A 20319-nucleotide genomic window follows, 5' to 3' on the forward strand; every position below is an offset into this window, starting at 1 on the left:
GATTACAACAAGCTTTGTTAGTACCTTACTCTGCCAGAAACCTACAGAAATAGAATAATTCAACAGTCTTACACTTCATAAACACTAATGTATCGACAGGGAAAATATATGAGATATGGTTTTTGAGAAGCAATTTATAAGAGAGTGAAGAGACATAATTAAAGTTCACACTTTCAATATAATGTTTAATCAGCCACTAGATGAACCAAGACAAGAAATCTAAAAGACAACATTAAGGTAGACAAACATACGAAAAAGATTCATACTTGAACAACAGAAAAAGAAATGAAAATGGAAAGACTGCAAGAAAAGAAGTACAAGTAAGCTATTTTTCTAGTGGACAGGGAGATCGTTTACTCTAGATGTCTTTCTTACCGCACAACCCACCAACAAATTGTTTTACTCTAGATGGCACCAAGTATGATTTAGTTACAAACAGTAGGGAGCATGTTACGTTCAACTCAGCAAAAGGGAAGAAGAAATGAATTAGAAGAGAATTAGTAGAGAAAGTACTTGGGCAACAACATGTCCATTTCAATCAAAGATAGGTGGCTTATAAGCCGTACTAACTCATCTATGCAATTGAAGGGAAACGTGCAATGTGCTAAACTAACTATTAGTTCAATAACTGCTAGCTAACAGTTACATAACTGATTTGAGATGTGTGCATAACTGAAAGATAATGCTTGACTGAAGAAAATGCATAACTAGAAAACTACTGGACATGTGAAGTAACTTCCATGAGCACGTATCATTCCCCCCCACTCGGATTATCCTTGTCCCCAAGGAAAAAATCTGGGTAAAGCCTTGAAAATCTCCATTTATTCTCCCATGTCGCGTCTTCAAGGAGTGCTCCCTTCCATTGAACCAGAATTTCAGTTTTGGGACGATAATTGCCCTTGCGAATAATGCGACTATCCAAGATAGCTTCCGGTTGAGGAAGAATTTCTGAATTTTCAGTGATAGGAGGTAAGCTCTGAGAGATAGGCGAGACAAGACCGATCTTCTTCTTGAGGAGACTAACATGGAACACATCATGGATTTGAGAACCTGCTGGCAAGTCCAACTTGTATGCCACCGGACCAACTCTAGCCAGAACCTTGTAGGGTCCAAAAAACTTAGGAGCAAGCTTCAGAGAACGCCGAAATGACACCGTATTTTGTCGATATGGTTGTAATTTTAGAAAGACAAAATCACCCACATTAAAAGTAACCTCTCGACGATGCATGTCAGCTTGGGTCTTCATTCGGGACTGTGCAAGCACCAAATTTCTGCGCAAATCCTTAAGAATTGTCTCTCTGTCTCGAAGATACACATCGACAGCTTCAACCTGGGTCGTACCTGGAACATAAGTTAGGACATTTGGAGGTCGAATTCCATAAACAGCTTCAAATGGAGAGACCTTAGTTGATGAGTGCATGGATGTGTTGTAACTAAACTCAGCCCATGCTAACCAATCAAGCCATTTTTTGGGTTGCTCATGCGTGAAACAACGAAGATATTGTTCCAAAGTTCGATTGACCACCTCTGTTTGCCCGTTCGATTGAGGATGATAACTAGAACTCATACGCAATTGGGTACCCTGCAATTGAAATAAAGTTTGCCAAAAAGAGCTAATAAAAACTTTATCTCTATCACTGACGATTGATGTGGGGATCCCATGTAGTTTGACAATATTGTCAATGAAAACCTGTGCAACAATAGAAGCTGTGAATGGGTGGCTCAAAGGAACAAAATGGGCATATTTAGATAATCGGTCCACCACCACCATAATGACCGACTTCCCTTTCGATGAAGGAAGACCTTCAATAAAATCCATTGAGATATCTGACCAAACTCGATCTGGGATCGGCAAAGGTTGTAAAAGACCTGCTGGACTTAGGCACTCACTCTTGCATCTCTGGCAAACATCACAATTTTTTATGAACTCTTTAATCATCGTTCGCATGCCCGGCCATGAAAAACATTCCTTGATGCGACCCAGAGTTTTTTGGTATCCAAAATGGCCTCCTACTGGTGCTGAATGACTGTCAGATAAGAGGGCTGCAATCAAAGTAGAGTTAGGACTCAAAATGATTCTTTCATTTTTAAACCAAATACCATCACGTTTGAAATACTTGTGTGGGCCCTGCTGATGAGTCAACTCTTCAAACTTAGTGTAGAAAGCATCAGATTGTACTTCTTGTTGAAGAATGGTCCACCAATTTGCAACTGGGAGAGAGATTGCTAACAATTCAAACTCTGCCAATCTTGAAAGAGCATCTGCACCTTGATTGTCCTTACCCTTCTTATATTGAATAATATAATCATATCCCAAAATCTTTGGTAGCCAACGAGTTTGTGCCGGAGTCGTTATACGTTGTTCAAGAAGAAATTTTAGGCTCTTTTGATCAGTCCGCACAATAAATGGCTTCCCCAACAAGTATGGCCTCCACTTGCGAATTGCCTTCACCATTGCTAACATCTCTTTCTCATAGGTGGATAAGGATAGTGCAGACCCTTTGAGAGTTTCACTGAAGAAGGCAATCGGTCGGTCTTGCTGAATTAAGATTGCGCCAATTCCTACACCACAAGCATCACATTCGATAACAAAAGGTTGGGTAAAGTCAGGTAACCGCAGAACTGGTGGAGTCGTGAGAGCCTCTTTTAAAAAAGAGAATGCTTGTGTAGCCTCCCGGTTCCAGTGGAATCCATCTTTGGAGAGAAGACGAGTTAACGGTGCGGCAATCACACCAAAGTTACGGATAAATTTGCGGTAGTATCCAGCCAAACCAAGGAAACCACGCAAACTTTTGACTGTAGTTGGAATGGGCCACTCCAAGACTGTCTTGATTTTGGAAGGATCTACGGCCACACCGTCTGATGAGATTAAATGACCAAGATAATCCACCTGCAAAACTCCAAAACGACATTTTGATTTTTTTGCAAATAAATTGTTAGTCAATAAAATCATCAAGGTTGTGTTTAAGTGGTCGAGGTGGTCTTCCCAAGTCCGGCTATATATGAGAATGTCATCGAAGAAAACAGGGATGAATTTTCTGAGATAGGGTCGGAATAGATCATTCATGAGGCTTTGAAAAGTCGAGGGTGCATTTGAAAGACCAAAAGGCATGACAAGAAATTCATAATGACCTTCATGTGTTCGGAAGGCTGTCTTAGGGATATCGGCATCACATACACGGATTTGATGATATCCAGAGCGCTAGTCTAACTTTGAGAAGTACCTTGCACCATGTAACTCATCAAGAAGCTCATCAATTACAGGAATAGGGTACTTATCTTTTATTGTGATGTTATTCAAGGCTCGGTAATCAACACATAATCGCCACCCACCATCCGCCTTTGGTACAAGCAACACAGGAGAAGAAAATGGGCTGGTGCTAGGCCGGATTAAACCCGAGGTCAGCAATTCACGCACCATTTTTTCTATCTCAGATTTTTGGTGATAAGGGTAACGGTAAGGTCTAACACTTACTGGGCTGGTGTTTAGCTGCAAAGGAATTTTGTGGTCATGGGCTCTTTTTGGTGGGAGGTTAGTGGGTTCAGAAAAAATGGTTTCATATTTGGTGAGAATATGGGCAATTTCAGGTTCAGGTTGGTGGACGAGAGGTGGAGTAGGTAAATTACATGGAATAATTTGTAGAAAATAACCTGGGCCCTCCAAGTGATGCAGTTGCTTATCATTCATGATATCAAGTTCAGAACGTTGTAGTCCATGGAATTTGTGTGTCTTTCCCTCCTTGTAGAATTTCATCGTTAATTCTTGGTAATTTGTCTCAATTGGCCCAAGCGTCTCCAACCATTGAACTCCCAAAACTGCTTGACAGGCTGCAACTGGTAAAACATAGAAATCGGCCACAATTGGGTGATCTTGAACAATCAAAGTGAGGGCGAGACATTGACCTGCACAATTAATTTTCTCTCGGTTGGCCACCATGACTTGAAACATCTTATCTTGCACCACCGGAAGCCCAAGTTTAGATACCACGTTTTGGTCAATAAAATTGTGCGTACTGCCGCCATCAATAAGAACTGTTACATCTTGTTTGTTCAATTTTCCAAGCACTCTGATGGTTTGAGGATGAGTGGTTCCGGTCATAGCATGGTAAGAAATTTCAGGGACAAGTTCGGCAATGTTGGGTTCTGTATGGTGGTCATCCAGAACGGGAAAATCTTCAATCATAAAGAGTTTGGGCCGGCTGCATCGATGACCAAATGTGTATTTTTCATCACAATAGTAACAAAGGCCCTTCTCCCTACGCTCTCGAGCTTCTTGGCCGGTGATTTTTTTAAATGGTAGCGAAGTAGGATTGTGTGATTGATGTGTTTTTTGGTTGGGTGCAGGTCCAAGAAGGCCAGTAGTGGAAGTGTTTGGGTATGGCGAGGTTGTGTTGCAGTGGAGGTGACTAAAGGCCGGGAGAAACTGGTGGATTTCTTCTGAATGGTGTTGCGTTCTTCGATTAGGCGGGCAACTCCTACCGCTTCAGAGAATGTACGAGGCTTCTTGATTTTGACATCAAGACGAACTTCATCTTTGAGGCTGGCTACAAAACACCCAATTAAAAAATTTTCAGGTAAATCATCAATGAGGTGAGAGAACTTTTCAAACTCTTCTACGAGAGCATCCACTGTCGTGGTCTGTTTGAGCCTTGTGAGTGCCTCAGATGGGTCCTCAAAGTCTGTGGGTCCAAATCGACGTAGCAAGGCCTTGGTGAAATCATCCCAAGTTAGCGGCCCTTTCGATTTGGTGAGCCAACGATGCCACTGCAAGGCAATTCCTTCAAGATGAAACGAGGCGAGTTGGACTCTTTGATCAACCCCAATATGCTGGAATTCAAAGAACTGTTCAGCTCTATATATCCACCCAGTTGGGTCATCGCCAGTGAATTTGGGAAAAATTAATTTGAGATTGGAAGTTGGGCAGGATAGGGCTTAGGAAGTGTTGGCTTTAGATTGGTTCAGTGTTTGTGAGGGAGGTGGAGTGTGGGAACTTTCACCAAAAGAGAAGGGGTTGATGCTATCTTTGTCAGGATTTTTTTGGTGATTGTTAGTGACTCGCAAAGCTTGCAATTCCGTAAGAACTGATTGGAGGGCAGCATGAACTTGGTTGAAGTTATTCGTCAAGTGATCGAAACTCGACTCATGACGGGTCAAGATTTCGCTAACCTCATTACGAAACTCCGCGTTGCTCTTGCTACGAGTGTCCATGAGATCAACCTGGCTCCGATACCACTGTTACGTTCAACTCAGCAAAAGGGAAGAAGAAATGAATTAGAAGAGAATTAGTAGAGAAAGTACTTGGGCAACAACATGTCATTTCAATCAAAGATAGGTGGCTTATAAGCCGTACTAACTCATCTATGCAATTGAAGGGAAACGTGCAATGTGCTAAACTAACTATCAGTTCAATAACTGCTAGCTAACAGTTACATAACTGATTTGAGATGTGTGCATAACTGAAAGATAATGCTTGACTGAAGAAAATGCATAACTAGAAAACTACTGGACATGTGAAGTAACTTCCATGAGCACGTATCAGAGCACTAACAACAACAGTGTCATTTATATAGAGGAATTTAAGAGGCAACTACCTATCTGGTTATGTTCCGAAAGCTCTCCGAGAAAAATCAGAAGCTTAGACTGAGGTTTACCTACCATAACAAATCTTGAATAGCAAATAACAGCCATGGCATAGACCCAGTTCCCATCAATGCCCTTGTTCCTTACTCGGCACCCGTATAACACAAACCAAACATTTTAACAAAAGTGAATCCAAGGATAACCAGCATAAGGAAATACTAATTACTAATTTTTACATAAATAGAAAAACACAGAGTAGAAAAAAGGTAGAAATACTCCTACTTATACTTCCACCAAAAATCATTTCTCACCAACACTAAAAGCCCAATACAACCTTCTCTCCAGAACCCTAAAATACATCAACTTCCATCAAATTGACTATATTAACGAACCAACAGTCAAGAACCCTAAAACAAATCAATCGACAGCAAAAACCACATAAAAGATGCTCAATCAAATTCAACAAAAAGAAAGGTGCTCAATCAAACTCTATCTCTCTACTAATCAACAAAAACAATAAATATACACGGAAAGAGAGGAGAGATGGAGGAAAGCCAAGATAGAGACAGGGGAAAGAGCGTTTTTACCAGATGGGAGATGGCAGATTGAGACTTGGAGGCGAGGGGCGCTCTTGCGACGAGGGAAAGAAATAGACGGTCGAATTTGAGATTTAGTACTTGAGGTTAAGGAGTGAAGCATCAGAATGATAAACATTATATTATATGCAATCCATTTTTTACTAAATAAACCCTAATCTTAATATATCCAGTTAAAAACATAACATTACCGAGTAGACCCTCTTTTATGTTTTTACAAAAAAAACTCGATGTACACCCCTCTTCTTCATCCTCTCTCTAGGATTTCAAACCTTTAAATCAACCGCACCTACGATGCCAGATATTCAAACCTTCAAATCAACCACATTTGCAAAATGACAATTGAGTTTGAGTTGAGCTCTTATGGATTTCACAATTGGGTGATGAAACAAAATGGCAAACAGGGTAGACAAGAGAGAGGATTTGTTTGGTTCCCGGATATCTATTGCTTGCCACTTCCATTTCGCGACATCGACACGCTCTCCACTCAACTACAATCGAATCCCATGTAGTTCCCTTGCCACTTTCAAGCCATCTTCGTAGGGTTGCACTTCTACCACTTGGGAATGGAGCACCAGAAGTGTTTGCAAGTATTGTTGCATTTGTGGGACTAACCTAGGTAAAAAATGAACAAAAATGGTGGAATTAACCTATTCCTCCTCATCAAACTCTTCTCCATCGAAAAAGTCCTCATTTCCTTCGAAGAACTACTTGTCATTGTCCATCTCCATCTATCGTCGGCGCCTCCGTGGTTTGGGTGGGTTTATGGGGAATGACAAAGAATAGAGGAGGCAATTTTCAGAGGATTTGCTTCTTCGTGGGAGGAACAAATGAAGTATTATAAGCTTATGTTTTTTGGCGAGAAATTGGGGCGCTCTTAATAAACCGTGGGGTGCATATAACACTCATCACCAGAATATCAGAACAGTATAAAACGATATCTCATGAAACTTTGGTTAGAATGTTTAGAGCTTAATTCAACTAAAACTATTGGGATTGGATTGGGTTACAATATTTTTTCGATGCCCAAATAAATAATACCGGGCCTAAGCCCATGCTATAGATTAACTAACCTTAAAGGTTGTCCAATTGTAGGAATAAGGAGAGTGTCAGAGTGGACAAACATCTCTCTAAACCATAGAGGTCTCAAGTTCAGAGTTCGACCCTCCCCATCAAAAAAACAAACATGTACCATTTTCTTGAAATATTATTTGGTACCATTTTATGAAATATATAATTCTGTAAGATTTTGACGTTTAAAAGTAGGCGTGACAATTGGACGGGGCACACCCATAAAGGTGCGGGGCGAGTCTCTTACTTTTATATAAGCCTTGCCCCTTATTTTGTCTATGAATTTTTTTTAAATATTTTTATCAAGAATAGAAGTCAAGACGGGTCGGGGCACACCCATAAGGTGCGGGACGGGTCTCTTGCTTTTATATAAGCCTTGCGCCTTAGTATGCTTGAGATTCTTTTTAAGAAATTCTTTTTTACTATTTTTATTAAGAATAGAACCCAAAACCTCTTGCATATATGAGAAGTAATGCTTATAGCAACCAAGCTACTTAATCTCTTTTATTTAAAGAAACACAATAATTCAATGCATTGTATTAAAATATCCATTATTATTAGAATGAGATCCACAAATTAAAATATCTTATGTATGTGGAGTGTGTATATATATACATGTATAACGGGGCGAGGCGAGGTGAGGCGCTGGTCGGGTCGGGTCGGGTTCGGGTCGGGTTAGGAGGTAAATCCATCCCCGGCCCGCCTCACATGCTAAGATTCTTTGCCCCGTTCCCGCACCGCACAAGGCTCGGATCGAGGAAAATCCACATGATCGGAACGGATCGGGCATAAATTTACATCCCTATCTAAAAGACCAATACTCATTTTCTATGGAGAATTTAAGAACATAAACTCATAAAGTATGGCTAATTTAACAAATTTAGCCAGACTCTAAAGCAAATATATATGTATATCTCACACAGACTTCCTCAGTACGCCAGTTCTCTTCTCTCCTTTATTTTCGCCACTTAAAGCGAAATTCCCCAACACGCGTCATGGACATGGACTCACCGGACGAAGTATCGTCGATTCTCTCCGAGCAGCGTCGCGAACTCATGGAGGCCCAGTCTGTCGAGACGGACCTCGAACTTGCCTTCCGCCTTCAGCTTCAAGAGGCCATCTCTGCTTCGCTCTCTCACCTACCTTCCTCCTCTTCATCGCCATCTCTAAACGACGCTGTTTCTGCTGCCTCCCTAGTCGACGATGAAATTGTTCCCACGTTCGCTTCTCTCCAATCGGACGAACTTTCTAGGTGCGAGCAAGAAGTCGCCGATCGCAAGAAAAGCGCATTGCTTATGCGCCAAGTGCGGGAGGATCTGGATCGTCGTATCCACGACCAGAATGTCGCCCGCGAGATTCTCAGAATCCCCGAGGACAAGTGGGAAGAATGGGGTGATAATTTTGAGAAACCCTTCGGCGAAGGGTGTTCGAAGAATACAGATAGTGGAGATGTTTTCAGGCTTTATTTCAAGGGCTTAATGGACGAAGAGAGGGTGAAAGACAGAAAGGTCGTGTTGGCAGGGATTGGTGTGGCGATATGTGATTCCAGGGACAATTTGATATTCGAGGTTAGGAAGCCCGTTGTGTGCAATGGATTGAACAAGTGTGCTGTAGCAGCCAAGGCTTTGATCGAAGGGCTTAATGCTGCATACGCGTTGGAGCTCAAGAAAATCACTTTCTATTGCGATTACTACCCTCTTTATCAGTTCGTGAGTTGCAACTTCGTTTTTTACTATGTTCAATTTTTTTTTTTTAGTTACTGAAGTTTTCAGTGGTGCAACCTAGAGCTTCAATTCCTGGAAACTGATTATGTGGCTAATTTGTCTCTGCCCCGTACCCCGCCCACTGTGGAACCTTGTGACGGGAGTAGTTTACTTTACTGAAGTTTTCACTACTTTGTGCTAACCATGTTTCATTAATTAGATTGAGTTTCGATACACCGAGTTCTTCTCATTTGATCAATATAGTGTTATATGCGTATGAGTTTAATAGGTGTTTGACATTCACTAACAAATGTTCCTCATGATTTATGAAGTTTTGTTTCGGGAATGTTTTTTGAAGGTTATATGGCATGGCATTGTTGTAGTAAGACTTATAATTATTCTTTTGAGCAAATGGAGCACCTAAATTTCTTGGATATGTTTTCATTTTTCAGATGGTTAAGAACTTTTTATTGAGGAAAAGCATGCCAACTAATGATCTTGAATAGGATGCTAGTATGTTCTCAACAATTGTCTTATTGTCTTTTTGAAGGGAAAGGTTTGATTGCAAGTGATTGATTGTATTCAGAGGAGCTTTACTGGTATGAAAGTTATGAGTATATTTTTTCCTTGTGGATTCGGTCAAATGTAGATTTAGTTCCTTCTTCCCTGTTTAAGATGCACCTTCACGTCATATGGGTGTCTTGAACTTCATTTTGTATCCATGAAGAGTCCATGATACAAGTACAACTGATAGCACAAATAGGAGGTTTGAGTGGAAAAGGGTTGTCTACTGAACTTCTAGTTCCAATTCAATTGCAAGTATCTTTGAAATAAAATTAATGACAATTTAAAGATCTCAAAAATTCAAAAAGGTCTATATACATGAGATTAATGACATTTTAACAATCTGTGGTTTTTCTTTGATTTCCATTCAATAGATGTTGATGCTTTATTTTAAAATGCAGATTAGTGGGAGATGGCCACCAAAACAGCGCAAGATTGCAATGCTAGTCAATCAGGTGTCCCTTCTTCAGAGAAAGTTTGAATGTTGTAACCCTGCACTTGTGGCACGTAATGATATTAAGTATGCATTTAAACTTGCAAGAGATGCGATAGTTTCGCAGACCTCTATGCCTACAGAATCTATCCATGACAAACAACTTAAAGAGAACTGTGTTATCTGTTTAGAAGATACTGAAACCGAGCATATGTTTTCAGTTGATGAATGCCTGCACCGTTACTGTTTCTCTTGCATGAAACAGCATGTGGAAGTGAAGTTGCTCCATGGTATGGTGCCGAAATGCCCCCACGAAGGCTGTAAATCAGAACTCAAAGTTGAAAGCTGCAAAAAATTTTTGACACCTAAGTTGATTGAGACCATGATCCAACGCATAACAGAAGCATCAATTCCTGTTGCAGAGAAAATTTATTGCCCATATCCTAGGTGCTCTGCATTAATGTCTAAAAGTGAGGTTGCAGAGTATGCTAGAGATTTATTTGTTGGTACAGAAAGAAGTGGAGTCAGGAAGTGCACTAAATGTCATGGCCTTTTCTGCATCAATTGTAAGGTTCCTTGGCATAGCAACATGACATGCCATTATTTCAAAACTTTGAATCCTAATCCCCCTGCTGAAGATGTCAAGCTGAAGTCTCTTGCAAGAAGCCATTTGTGGCGTCAATGTGTCAAGTGCAACCACATGATTGAACTCTCTGAAGGTTGCTACCACATGACCTGCAGGTACATAAGTTACCTATTTAGTTTGGGCTGCTGTTTTATTTCATTTTTAATTCATAGTAGGTTTTTGCCGGTTTTTTTGACATAAATTTAACCGATCGTTTGGTCGGTTATTGACAGTTTGATCAGTTTTTTGGTAAGTCCTCACCAACATACGTTTGACAATAAGTCAATAACCGACCAAACTGTTGGTTCGGTTTGGCACGATTTTTTTGGACACCCTAATTTTTACTATGAAGTTATATTTGCACTCTTAAGTGAGGAAGAATTATGGGCTGTGATATCAAACTTACATGTTGAATTATCTAACACATAAATTCATGTAGGACTCTAGTGTTGTTGCTTGCCAAATTAAAGTTTCTACATGGTAATTCGTGTAAGATGATTTAAGGGGTGGGTACGCATTTTGTTCATACTGGAAAACCTATGGCTGAAATATAGTCTATTGCATTGTCAGAACTAATGCGGGTAAAAACTAACTGTGAAAAAGGTGTTGGTGTTTGATTGGTCACAAGAAGAAAACACTTGATCTCCTTTGATCTAATTGACATGGTTCTGGCCCAAAACAGCCAATATATCGTAGCTTTGAGTGGCATGTTTTGAAATGTGTAGATGTTTGTGTTTTGTATAATCGTTTATGTCGATGTATATTGTTGAGGTGTTATGTTACAAAGTTGTTCATGTCGATCTCTCTTGTTGCATGCTATTAGAATTTTGGTGTGATGATGAGTAGTAATGGAGAACTGCTTCTGATGTTTTTCAGATGTGGGTATGAGTTCTGTTACAATTGCGGAGCAGAGTGGAAGGATAAAAAAGCAACATGTTCTTGCCCTCTTTGGGATGAGGACAACATATGGGATGATAATGATAGAGACGTTGATGAAGAGGAGGAGGAGGTGGAGGAGGAGTACTATGACTCTGATGAGGAGGAGGATTGGTATTGGTGAACAGATAGAAACTATGTAAAGCCCCCTTCACATCCTCCTGCATATTGTTTTTTTAATGAGCAGGGCCCCCTTCAAGGATAGTATTGAATCCCTATGTCTTGACAATTTTTGTTATCTGATTCTAATGTCTTGATAATTTGTGTCCCTAATGTTGGTGAATATTCCAACTGTGACCTCTTGAAATCAAGGACACCTTTCATTCTCCATTAGTATTTTGCTTCGTTTCCTATAGATGTATATCATCTTTGGCAAATATTTGAACAAAATGTGCCAACAATAGGTGAAACCCAAGAACAAAGGAGTCTCTGTCATTGTCTCCTGATTGACAGAGGGCTTGTTTTGAAATCCTGAACTGTTACAATCTTCGATTAGAGCAACCACAATCGTTGCAATTTGTTAGGGCATGGATGTCAAAAAGTGGTATTATAATGAGTCAATAAAAATTTTCATATTCCAACAGTGGCAATATGTTGGCTCAATTTTGGTGTGACATGGATGTGGACATGACAAATGTCATGCCCATATCTTTGCTCTCATGTGGGTCCCATAGCACACACTCACATTTTTATATAAAAATCAATATCGTGTCCCACCTCTATTACACAAAAATCAAGTCAATAAATTTATACAATTGTACCAATACATTTTGTTGGCCCAGTCACATCAACAAAACACATCTTCCAATATAGTCACAATAGCAAAACGCAAATCATCATACATTATTCATTCCCCATCAAAAAATCACCATTGTAGTTGCTCTTAATGGTTAGAGACTCGGAACTTGACCTCTTGGGTGCCTTACCTTTAAGACCCATCCTCAAATTTCATGTGTAAACTGGTGAAGCATATGAAATTTAACATATATGTTTGATTTTAAAATGTTTTATTAAGTGTTAACATTAATGTTGTTTCAATTGGTTAAATTTTTGCAGATATTTATGCACGTTTAAAATCGTGTGGCAAATTACATACAATTGTATTATGTAATTAAATATATTGGATTATCAAATTGTTTCACATTTTAAGTGATTTAGGGACGTTCAATCAACACGTGCAACACTAAAAAAAAAACGTTACAATATATTTCTTTTGTTTCTACTATAAATATTTTTATTAAATTTAATTTAAAGTTTAAACTTATAAATTGTAAGATATTTTATATAATTATAATTAATATTTAAAAATGTTATAATATTATATATAAGAAAAGAGAGAAAAACAAAAATTCTAAAATAAGTTTCAATCTGCAGCTTAATTTTTTTTTGGAACAAGCAGAAACAAAGAGAGACCCTCAAAAGGGTGGAGTATATATGGAAAGAAGAGACAGGACGAGATAGAAAATGGATGATGATAATGATAGTATCTCGGATGGTGTGTGTGTGTGTGTGTATATATATATAAATAAAATAGGACTTATGAAAGTGAATTAGGTGTTGGTGGTGGAAGAATTAAGGTGGTGTGAATGACCCAAGAAGTTTGAAGGCTGTCAAGGAACTGCTAGAAGTGTAAAACCAAGCACAGCAGTTAAAAAAAAGGAACTGTCAAGCAAGGTAGATGAAAACTCACGAGGTGTGAAGGAAACAGAAAGAAAGAGACTGTGAAGCTAGGTAAGTGAAAAACTATAGGGTGATGGAAAGAAATGGGAAATATAAGAACTGTGAAGCAAGATAGATGAAAAACTCAACAAGTGTGTGAAGAAAAGAGAAACTCAACCCTCTTGGCCGAGTGATATTCACAAGTACAAAGTTGTCCACTTTCCTACTCCTGACAAATGAATTATAGGCATTGTAATTTAGGCGAAAAAAGAAACTGAAGTTGCTACAAGTTATAGTAATCTGACAGGCATAAGAACTACCAATTTAAAAGAGGCCTATCAAACAATGAGAAAAGCAGAAGCAGCACACCGTAACACATCTACATGGCATGTTACTGCAAATCTTGTAATCAGTATGAGATGTATAGTATTCATGATGAAATAAGGCCTGTCGAATTCTATCATAAAGCTCCTAGTTGGATGAATTGGGGGATGTTGATAACAGAGATGATGACTAATATGGAATCAATAAACTAGATGCAGTCAGATGATGCGAAAAGTGTGTAGTCACTTCCCTAAGCAAGTTTTGAGGGTGTCACCCTTGCAGACCGCCTGAAATCCAAGAGAGTAGCAAAACCATCCCTCATATGAATAACAAAGACGTTCCGCCAAGCGCGAGATAGTAATATATCACAAGGGGGAAGGACCGGCCATTAATTAGTTCTTCAAAGACTGCTGTGCTACTTTGTCCTTGTTGCATAATAAAGCTTCACATACCTTTCATTTGTTCCTCGGTCCTTGTAATGATTTTTTAGCACTGAACAAACAAAATGATGTTTTCACCAGCCATAACTTTCGGCAAACATTTACCAAAGAGCAGTAAACTTTTCCTTGCACTAAAAAGGTATACTGTTGGCAACAATGTTCTGAAGTTTTAATGGAAACACCCATCTCCAAGTCATCAAGTCTAGCAAACTAGCCAGAGAATACACCAATCTACAAGGCATTGTCATTCAATGGCTATTGCTTCAGGAGAGATGGCCATGGTTTCTAGAATTGAATGACATTCATCATCTGAGGCTTCCATGCTATAAGATCTGCAACTGAAGTAGAAAACTGCACTCATCATTAAATCGATAAGCACCACAAATGAGTACATCATCACCAAAAGAGGCCCTTCCCAAATCCTGGAAGACCCATCTCCATAACTCAGTGTCTTCACCCTATGTTCAAACAACCCCTCCACAAATGTCATTCCAATTGTTGATCCAAGAAATATCAGAAGGCCTACCTGAGTCTGACCCTTGATTAAAATTCCAGCCCGGAGCAATGCTTGTGGTCCAGAAACATCCTCCAGTACAGAGATTACAATAGCAGTATTGCAGATAATAATTGCATTGGCTAGAACAACTGAAAATACAAGTCCCAGCATGACTGCCACATATACAAGTAAATCGGGAGAAAACCCAATAACAGAAACTGTACTACATACAACAACAAGAAGAACGGAAAATGATGTGATGCAACCTACAGACACCATGCAGACCCACACATATGTTAAAACAAGTCTCCTCCAAATTTTGCGAAGTATCACATAGAGCTTTGAAAAATCAACTCGTTTCTTTGAATAAGTAGAATCCACAGAGTAAACAACCGCAGCTTTTGATAGCAATGACAATGTGATGAAGAAAGGGAAGCATATTGCTGATGAGACTATCATCTCAGAGAACCGGTGACAACACTGTTTGATAAAAGGCTTCATAGGGAATCCACTAGACTTTGCAACCAGCATAAGCCTAATAGTCAGCTTCTTCACAATGGACTGATCCACCAACAAATTTGACAAGAAGATTGCTGATACAGGGCAAATGAGCACCACAGCAGTCAGCATGAATCCCGCGGCATTATATCGAAGAATCCTAACAGTTTCCCTCAAAACCTCTAATGCTGTCTTTGAACGAAACTCATAATTATGCCCATCCCCAAATTCAGCCGATTCTAGCCTGAATGCTTGCAACTCCTCAGATCCATCCTTATGTAACTCATCGAATCTAATTCTACTACAAGTTCCAGTTGAAACCTCCATTTCAATAAAATCCTCACAAATGGAGCAAGGCAATTTTAAATCCAATCTGACTATAAAAGAAACACACAATCCATGAATTCTGAATATAACTGAAACTCAATTCAAAATGCAGCAATGCTTTAACGGCATGGAAATGAAACAATCAGATCCGATAGTGTGAGAAACCTGAGTGACACGAAATGGGCACCGCGCCAGCAGCTAGAAGCAGCAAAAAAATCGAGAGCGATGACCATGAGGATGCCAATTCACGAGTAAAAAGTTGGATCTAATGCGAAACGTGTTGAGAGGGGAATTTTGGAAAGAAGAAGAAGAAGAATGTTCGAGTTTTGACGTGATTGGAACGGAGCTTTCGCGTATCTATATGCAATTGCCTGCTTCCTAGTTCCCAAATATTTTATAGACACAGGGCCTTTTGAGTGCTGTCAAATACGTGTTTTGAGTTATAAAACTGTAATATTATGAGGTGAGTTGAAATGTAAAAGTTATTTGGCGCATCACTTTTAAAATTGTGATGCAGTGGTGTGAGGTACGTTTGATGTATCTAAATTACGGTTATATTAGATAACTAATAATATTAATATAAAAACACTTAAGGATTGCCCGTTTAGGGTGTTGGGGAGGGTTGGGTTCGTCCCGAACACCTCCCAACCCTTGACTGTTTGAGGCGTTTGGGATCGTTGGTACAAACACTTCCCAACACCCTAAACGGGTAAGCCTTAACGTTTATATTATACATTAATCTAAAATAAAATAATTGACCTAATTTGATTACGTGGGACAATTCAACATATATTATAAGCGTTTGGAGTGCTGTGAGGTAAAAAGTTATGGTGCTGTGAGGTGGGTTCTACTGTAAAAGCGTTTGGTGCGTCACAAAAAACTGTGGTGATATGAGGTGAGGTGAGGTGCAACTGAACGCAGTGCAAACACACTGCCATAGTTATGCGATCAAAGTTTAAAGGGGCATTTGGTCTCTAGCTTCATGTTTCCTGTTTAACAACGAGAGTTTTGCATCTCAAATGTGAGCCGGTCCATTTGGGAATGCTTTGTGTTTTGATATAACGAGCAAAGGCGAGGTGAGTAGTAAAATTATAATGTGTTGTAAAAGCACCCGAGTCATTAATTTGAGTGATAAAATTGATGTGTATCATCATGATGACTAAGGTTCGAATTCTCTTCTCCCGTTAAAAAAAAGAAGAAGATGTGTTGTAAAAAAAGATGATGGTTAGATGGAGTTAGTGGCGGATCCAATCAAGAGCCCATCATCAATTTTTGACAAAAAATTATCAAGTATAATGCTAAATACCTAAACTCCAAAATAAATCTATTTATTTTTAATATAAGCCTCAGTAATTTTTGTAAATACTTATTTAGTAGTTTTTTATATGTAAATTTGGAGTTTTACACTTGGTTACCCAAATTCCAAAATAGGTTCACTTATTTTTAATACCAGTAGTTTTTTACGTTTAAAATTAATGATTTCAAACTAGGGAATCAGATAGACAAAAATGCTAGTGTAAGTGAACTAGTTACCAATTTAATACACCTGATTAATAAAAAAAAGTTTCGGACGTTTTTTTGAATTTCAAGTCAATAAAATCAGTTTTACAAAGATCAGGCCAGCCGTCAAGCCAGCCCGGTCCTATAGAAATATCTGTTATGTAGTTGACATGAGAAAAATCACTCAACCACATACAGTGTTCTGTTAAATTGTAAACCTGGATAGATTTGTTTGAACTGGTATTTTATTGATAATCTGATATAAATAATAAATATAATCCTATAATATTTATTTATCGCAAATCAAAGATTCAAATCAATGAATTCGATTGAATCATGAAAAAAAAAATGAAATCAGTAATTCAACATAATATATTAACGTAAGTATATACTAATATACTATGTAAGTATAACAGGATAACACTATAAGACATAAGTCTACAACATACTATTAAAATTTAAAAAGTAAAAGAAGTAGAAAGCTAAGAAAAGGTATTTTTGACATTTTGGATAATTGGACGTATTGTTCTACTCTACATGGGCTAAACTTTAATTACTCTTGTTTTAGATTTTTTTTGAATGATCATATTTTGGTTTTTATTTTTCTTTTTTAACATTAAATTTAATTATAACATATTTTTTATTTTTAATTGAACCTGCGATCGACCGATAACCGATGACCCACTAGTTGAATCAGTGATCCGATCATTTGCTCGGGTTGATGTCCCATACTGTTTTAATAACATTCAATAAAATATCTTAAATATTTGTTTTTCTTAACAAACTATTAGCTTTGGTTCCAATGGGCCTAAACGAACGACGACATTTCGATAATTAGGCTCGGCTCTGTTTCACTCTGTTTAGAAAGCCCATGAGGCCATGACCATTGACCAATCCAGCGTTACTCACATCCGGTGGCCCGTGGAAGCCCTAAAACCGCCAAACCCTGTCGCAAACCTGCTCGTTTCCGATTCGCAGATCTCACCCAAATATAACAGCACGCGAGAGATAAACGAGCACGCAGACGCTTGTAGAAGCTGCTGCGTGTTTGCATTTATTTCTTGCTATTCACGCAATTTCTCTCTCCATACAAACGAGCCGTTATAGTATTAGGGCCTCATATGAATGTCGGCATCGCAAAGGATCCTCTGTAACCTCGTTCAATCACTCCCTCCTTATCATCGTTCGACTTCCACCAACTTCAATCCTAGAATTTTCGCATTCTTCCGCTCGCCGCCTTCGTATCTAATCCTAACTCGCGCTCTCCGTTTTGATAAGTCCATTTCTGCTTCTCGTTTAGCCATGCCTAAGGTTCGATGTTCTTTCACCTGTTTGTTTGTTAGATTATTCATTTGATTCGTTGTTGATAACATCTTTACTGTATCGTTGTTTTTGGCTTAAATATTTTCATCGGCTCTCTATTATTTGTTGTCTGGCTATGAAGGAATAAGGAATTGTTCGTCTGCTAGGTCACTTTTTTAATGCAGACTATGTTTTAGGATCGCTTGAATTATTGGAGAGTTTGTTTTAGTTATTTTATCTTCTGATTACAATTATTGTTATTGCTTTTACGAATCATAGTGTTCCTAGGACTTCCAGTCCAGTCTCGTCACTTTTACTCTCTTTTGATTAATTTCTTCATTTCAGTCCATTTCCCTTTTTTCCCCTTGGATTCCAGATATTTTATAGCTAACATTGCTTAATTCTGGTTCTTACACATTCCCGTCTGTCAGACACACAGATAGTACACACAAGATGGACTCAATGGGCATGGATATATAAAGAACTATATATTTGTAAAGGGATTTTTGTTTTTACCGTAACTTACAATTTTCTGACTGTTTTCGGTTTTGGTAAAAGTAGTTACTCTCTGTGAAGTAATATGTGAATCGAGATCAACTTGTGGTTTCTCTAATATTTGTTGGATTAGTGAAGTTTCTTGCAATCTTTTCTTCGGTTTCCATTTGAGTTATCCACTATTATTTGGCCTTGTTGAGCACTGTTGATTTTGGTGAAGATTTAGTTGAATGTTGTGATATGCTTGTATTCCCTTTTACCTTGATTCAAAGATTAGTCCGATGCAATCACTGGAGCTCAGTTTGGCGATTTTTTCTCACTTGGTTCCTATTATTGCTACAAAACTGCGAGGCCAGAATCCTCGTCAGTGTGCTTTGAAAGCCATGACTTTGTCTTTGGAGTCGAGTATTTTGGACTTCAATTCATAGTTACTGAATTGGAATGTGATTTTGGTAATGTTCGGCAGGGAAGTAGGCATAAAGAAAATAAATGGATTCAGGATCCAAAAGCTCAAAAGTCATCTACTGCCATAGAAAGGGACTCTGACTCTGCATCTGTTTCTGAAGCAGTTACTAACAAGCTTGGGGGATTGACTCTATCTGAGGATAGTGGAAAAATGCATGTTCAGACCCCGCCCATACAACTTGGGAGTGTACATGCGAACCTGAGGGCTTTGCAGGGTGGTCAAAAAGCAATCTGGCAAGCTGAGTCGTATGGAACAGAAAGTGAGGCTAAAGTGGCAGATATTGAAAAAGTACCCGTTGGAACGGCAGCTGTTGAAATTCACTCAAATATATCGGAAACAGCAGGACCTCCGAAAAGCAGTGTTGGTCTTAGTAAGTTTTTCAAGGGTAATTTTTTGGAAAATTTTTCAGTGGACAACTCAACTTATTCGCTTGCTCAAATCCGAGCCACCTTTTATCCCAAATTTGAAAATGAGAAGTCTGATCTTGAGGTACTCTTTTGACTTCTGCTCCTTGATAATTGTGTTTCCTGCAAATGTTTACTTACTCTGCTCTCAGCAGTAGATTCACTAATTTTTTTATATCTATGCTGGAAGCAAGAAGCATTAATTATAGGCTAAAATCATTAATTAAGAACAAATTTTATCCCATTATTTGAATTCGATTTTAGGCCAGGATAATGTTTTTCTACTGGACCAAGATTGTATCTTACGTACTAATTCATGTAAATAGAGTATTACATGGTGCATGTCTTTAATAGTTGGATTTTTTTTAGAAATCATATTAATGATATACTGTTCTTGAACCTTAGGTGTACAATGTGGTAGAATTCTAAGTGATGGAAAAATGTTGAACTTATGACCAATGAAATTATGTTGAACCCAAAAGAGGAAGTCCTGAATAAGATATTCAATCAAAATTTTCATCTATTTCCGTTTACTAAGTTCTAATAATCCAGAAGTATGTACAACATTTCTGATGAAGTGATGCATACGAAAGTGGAATTCTTATATTGGGACCATTGGAGCAGTAGGCCCTTTTATGTGATTGCATGTTAATTTTTGTTTATTATTAATTTTTTTCTTGTATCCAGGTGAGGACAAGGATGATAGAGCTTGTATCCAAAGGCCTTGCTACCTTGGAGGTTAGAGATTTTTCAGAGCTTTTTGCAAATTGTTGGAATATTACACATTTCACCATACAGAGGAACTCCTTTTGTTGGCCGAACGAAATGTGAATCTCAGTCCTCATTCTTAAATATTTCTATAAAAAATTGTGCTTATTTTGCCGAACACATTCATAGACA

At 38.6% G+C, this 20319-nt stretch overlaps 3 protein-coding genes across 5 annotated transcripts in view; 2 read left to right on the plus strand and 1 right to left on the minus strand.

Annotated features, from left to right (window-relative positions):
* The first annotated feature begins 8165 nt into the window (after positions 1-8165).
* On the plus strand, positions 8166-11861 carry LOC120014249. The gene is made up of 3 exons (XM_038866167.1): positions 8166-8956; positions 9916-10688; positions 11449-11861. The coding sequence occupies exons 1-3, from the start codon at positions 8243-8245 to the stop codon at positions 11630-11632; spliced, it is 1671 nt and encodes a 556-aa protein (XP_038722095.1). The 5' UTR covers positions 8166-8242; the 3' UTR covers positions 11633-11861.
* Positions 11862-13423: 1562 nt separating this feature from the next.
* On the minus strand, positions 13424-15599 carry LOC120014259. The gene has a single exon (XM_038866178.1). It carries the CDS (start codon positions 15250-15252, stop codon positions 14176-14178), a length of 1077 nt encoding a protein of 358 aa, XP_038722106.1. The 5' UTR covers positions 15253-15599; the 3' UTR covers positions 13424-14175.
* A 2075-nt stretch (positions 15600-17674) lies between these two features.
* Positions 17675-20319, plus strand: part of LOC120009206 (tRNA ligase 1) — a 28129-nt gene continuing 25484 nt past the window's right edge. Inside the window, exons 1-4 of one of the 3 annotated variants that reach the window (XR_005470651.1) lie at positions 17675-18063; positions 19016-19263; positions 19297-19504; positions 20107-20157. Coding sequence is in view for 2 of the 3 variants with exons in the window: in XM_038859687.1 (XP_038715615.1) it covers positions 17878-18063; positions 19016-19263; positions 19297-19504; positions 20107-20157 (693 nt within the window). In the remaining variant the exon portion in view is untranslated. The remainder of the gene's footprint in view (positions 18064-19015; positions 19264-19296; positions 19505-20106; positions 20158-20319) is intronic. The other 2 variants (XM_038859687.1, XM_038859679.1) reach the window with 2 other exon arrangements.

Source organism: Tripterygium wilfordii, chromosome 2 (genome assembly GCF_013401445.1).
Source record: "Tripterygium wilfordii isolate XIE 37 chromosome 2, ASM1340144v1, whole genome shotgun sequence".
Taxonomy (NCBI): Eukaryota; Viridiplantae; Streptophyta; class Magnoliopsida; order Celastrales; family Celastraceae; genus Tripterygium; species Tripterygium wilfordii.

Coding starts and splice junctions, on each gene's coding strand:
- LOC120014259 (XM_038866178.1), bottom strand. CDS start 15,252: ATGGAGGTTTCAACTGGAACTTGTAGTAGAATTAGATTCGATGAGTTA.
- LOC120014249 (XM_038866167.1), top strand. CDS start 8,243: ATGGACATGGACTCACCGGACGAAGTATCGTCGATTCTCTCCGAGCAG. Junction 8,957..9,915: donor ACTACCCTCTTTATCAGTTC/GTGAGTTGCAAC, acceptor TTTAAAATGCAG/ATTAGTGGGAGATGGCCACC. Junction 10,689..11,448: donor TGCTACCACATGACCTGCAG/GTACATAAGTTA, acceptor GATGTTTTTCAG/ATGTGGGTATGAGTTCTGTT.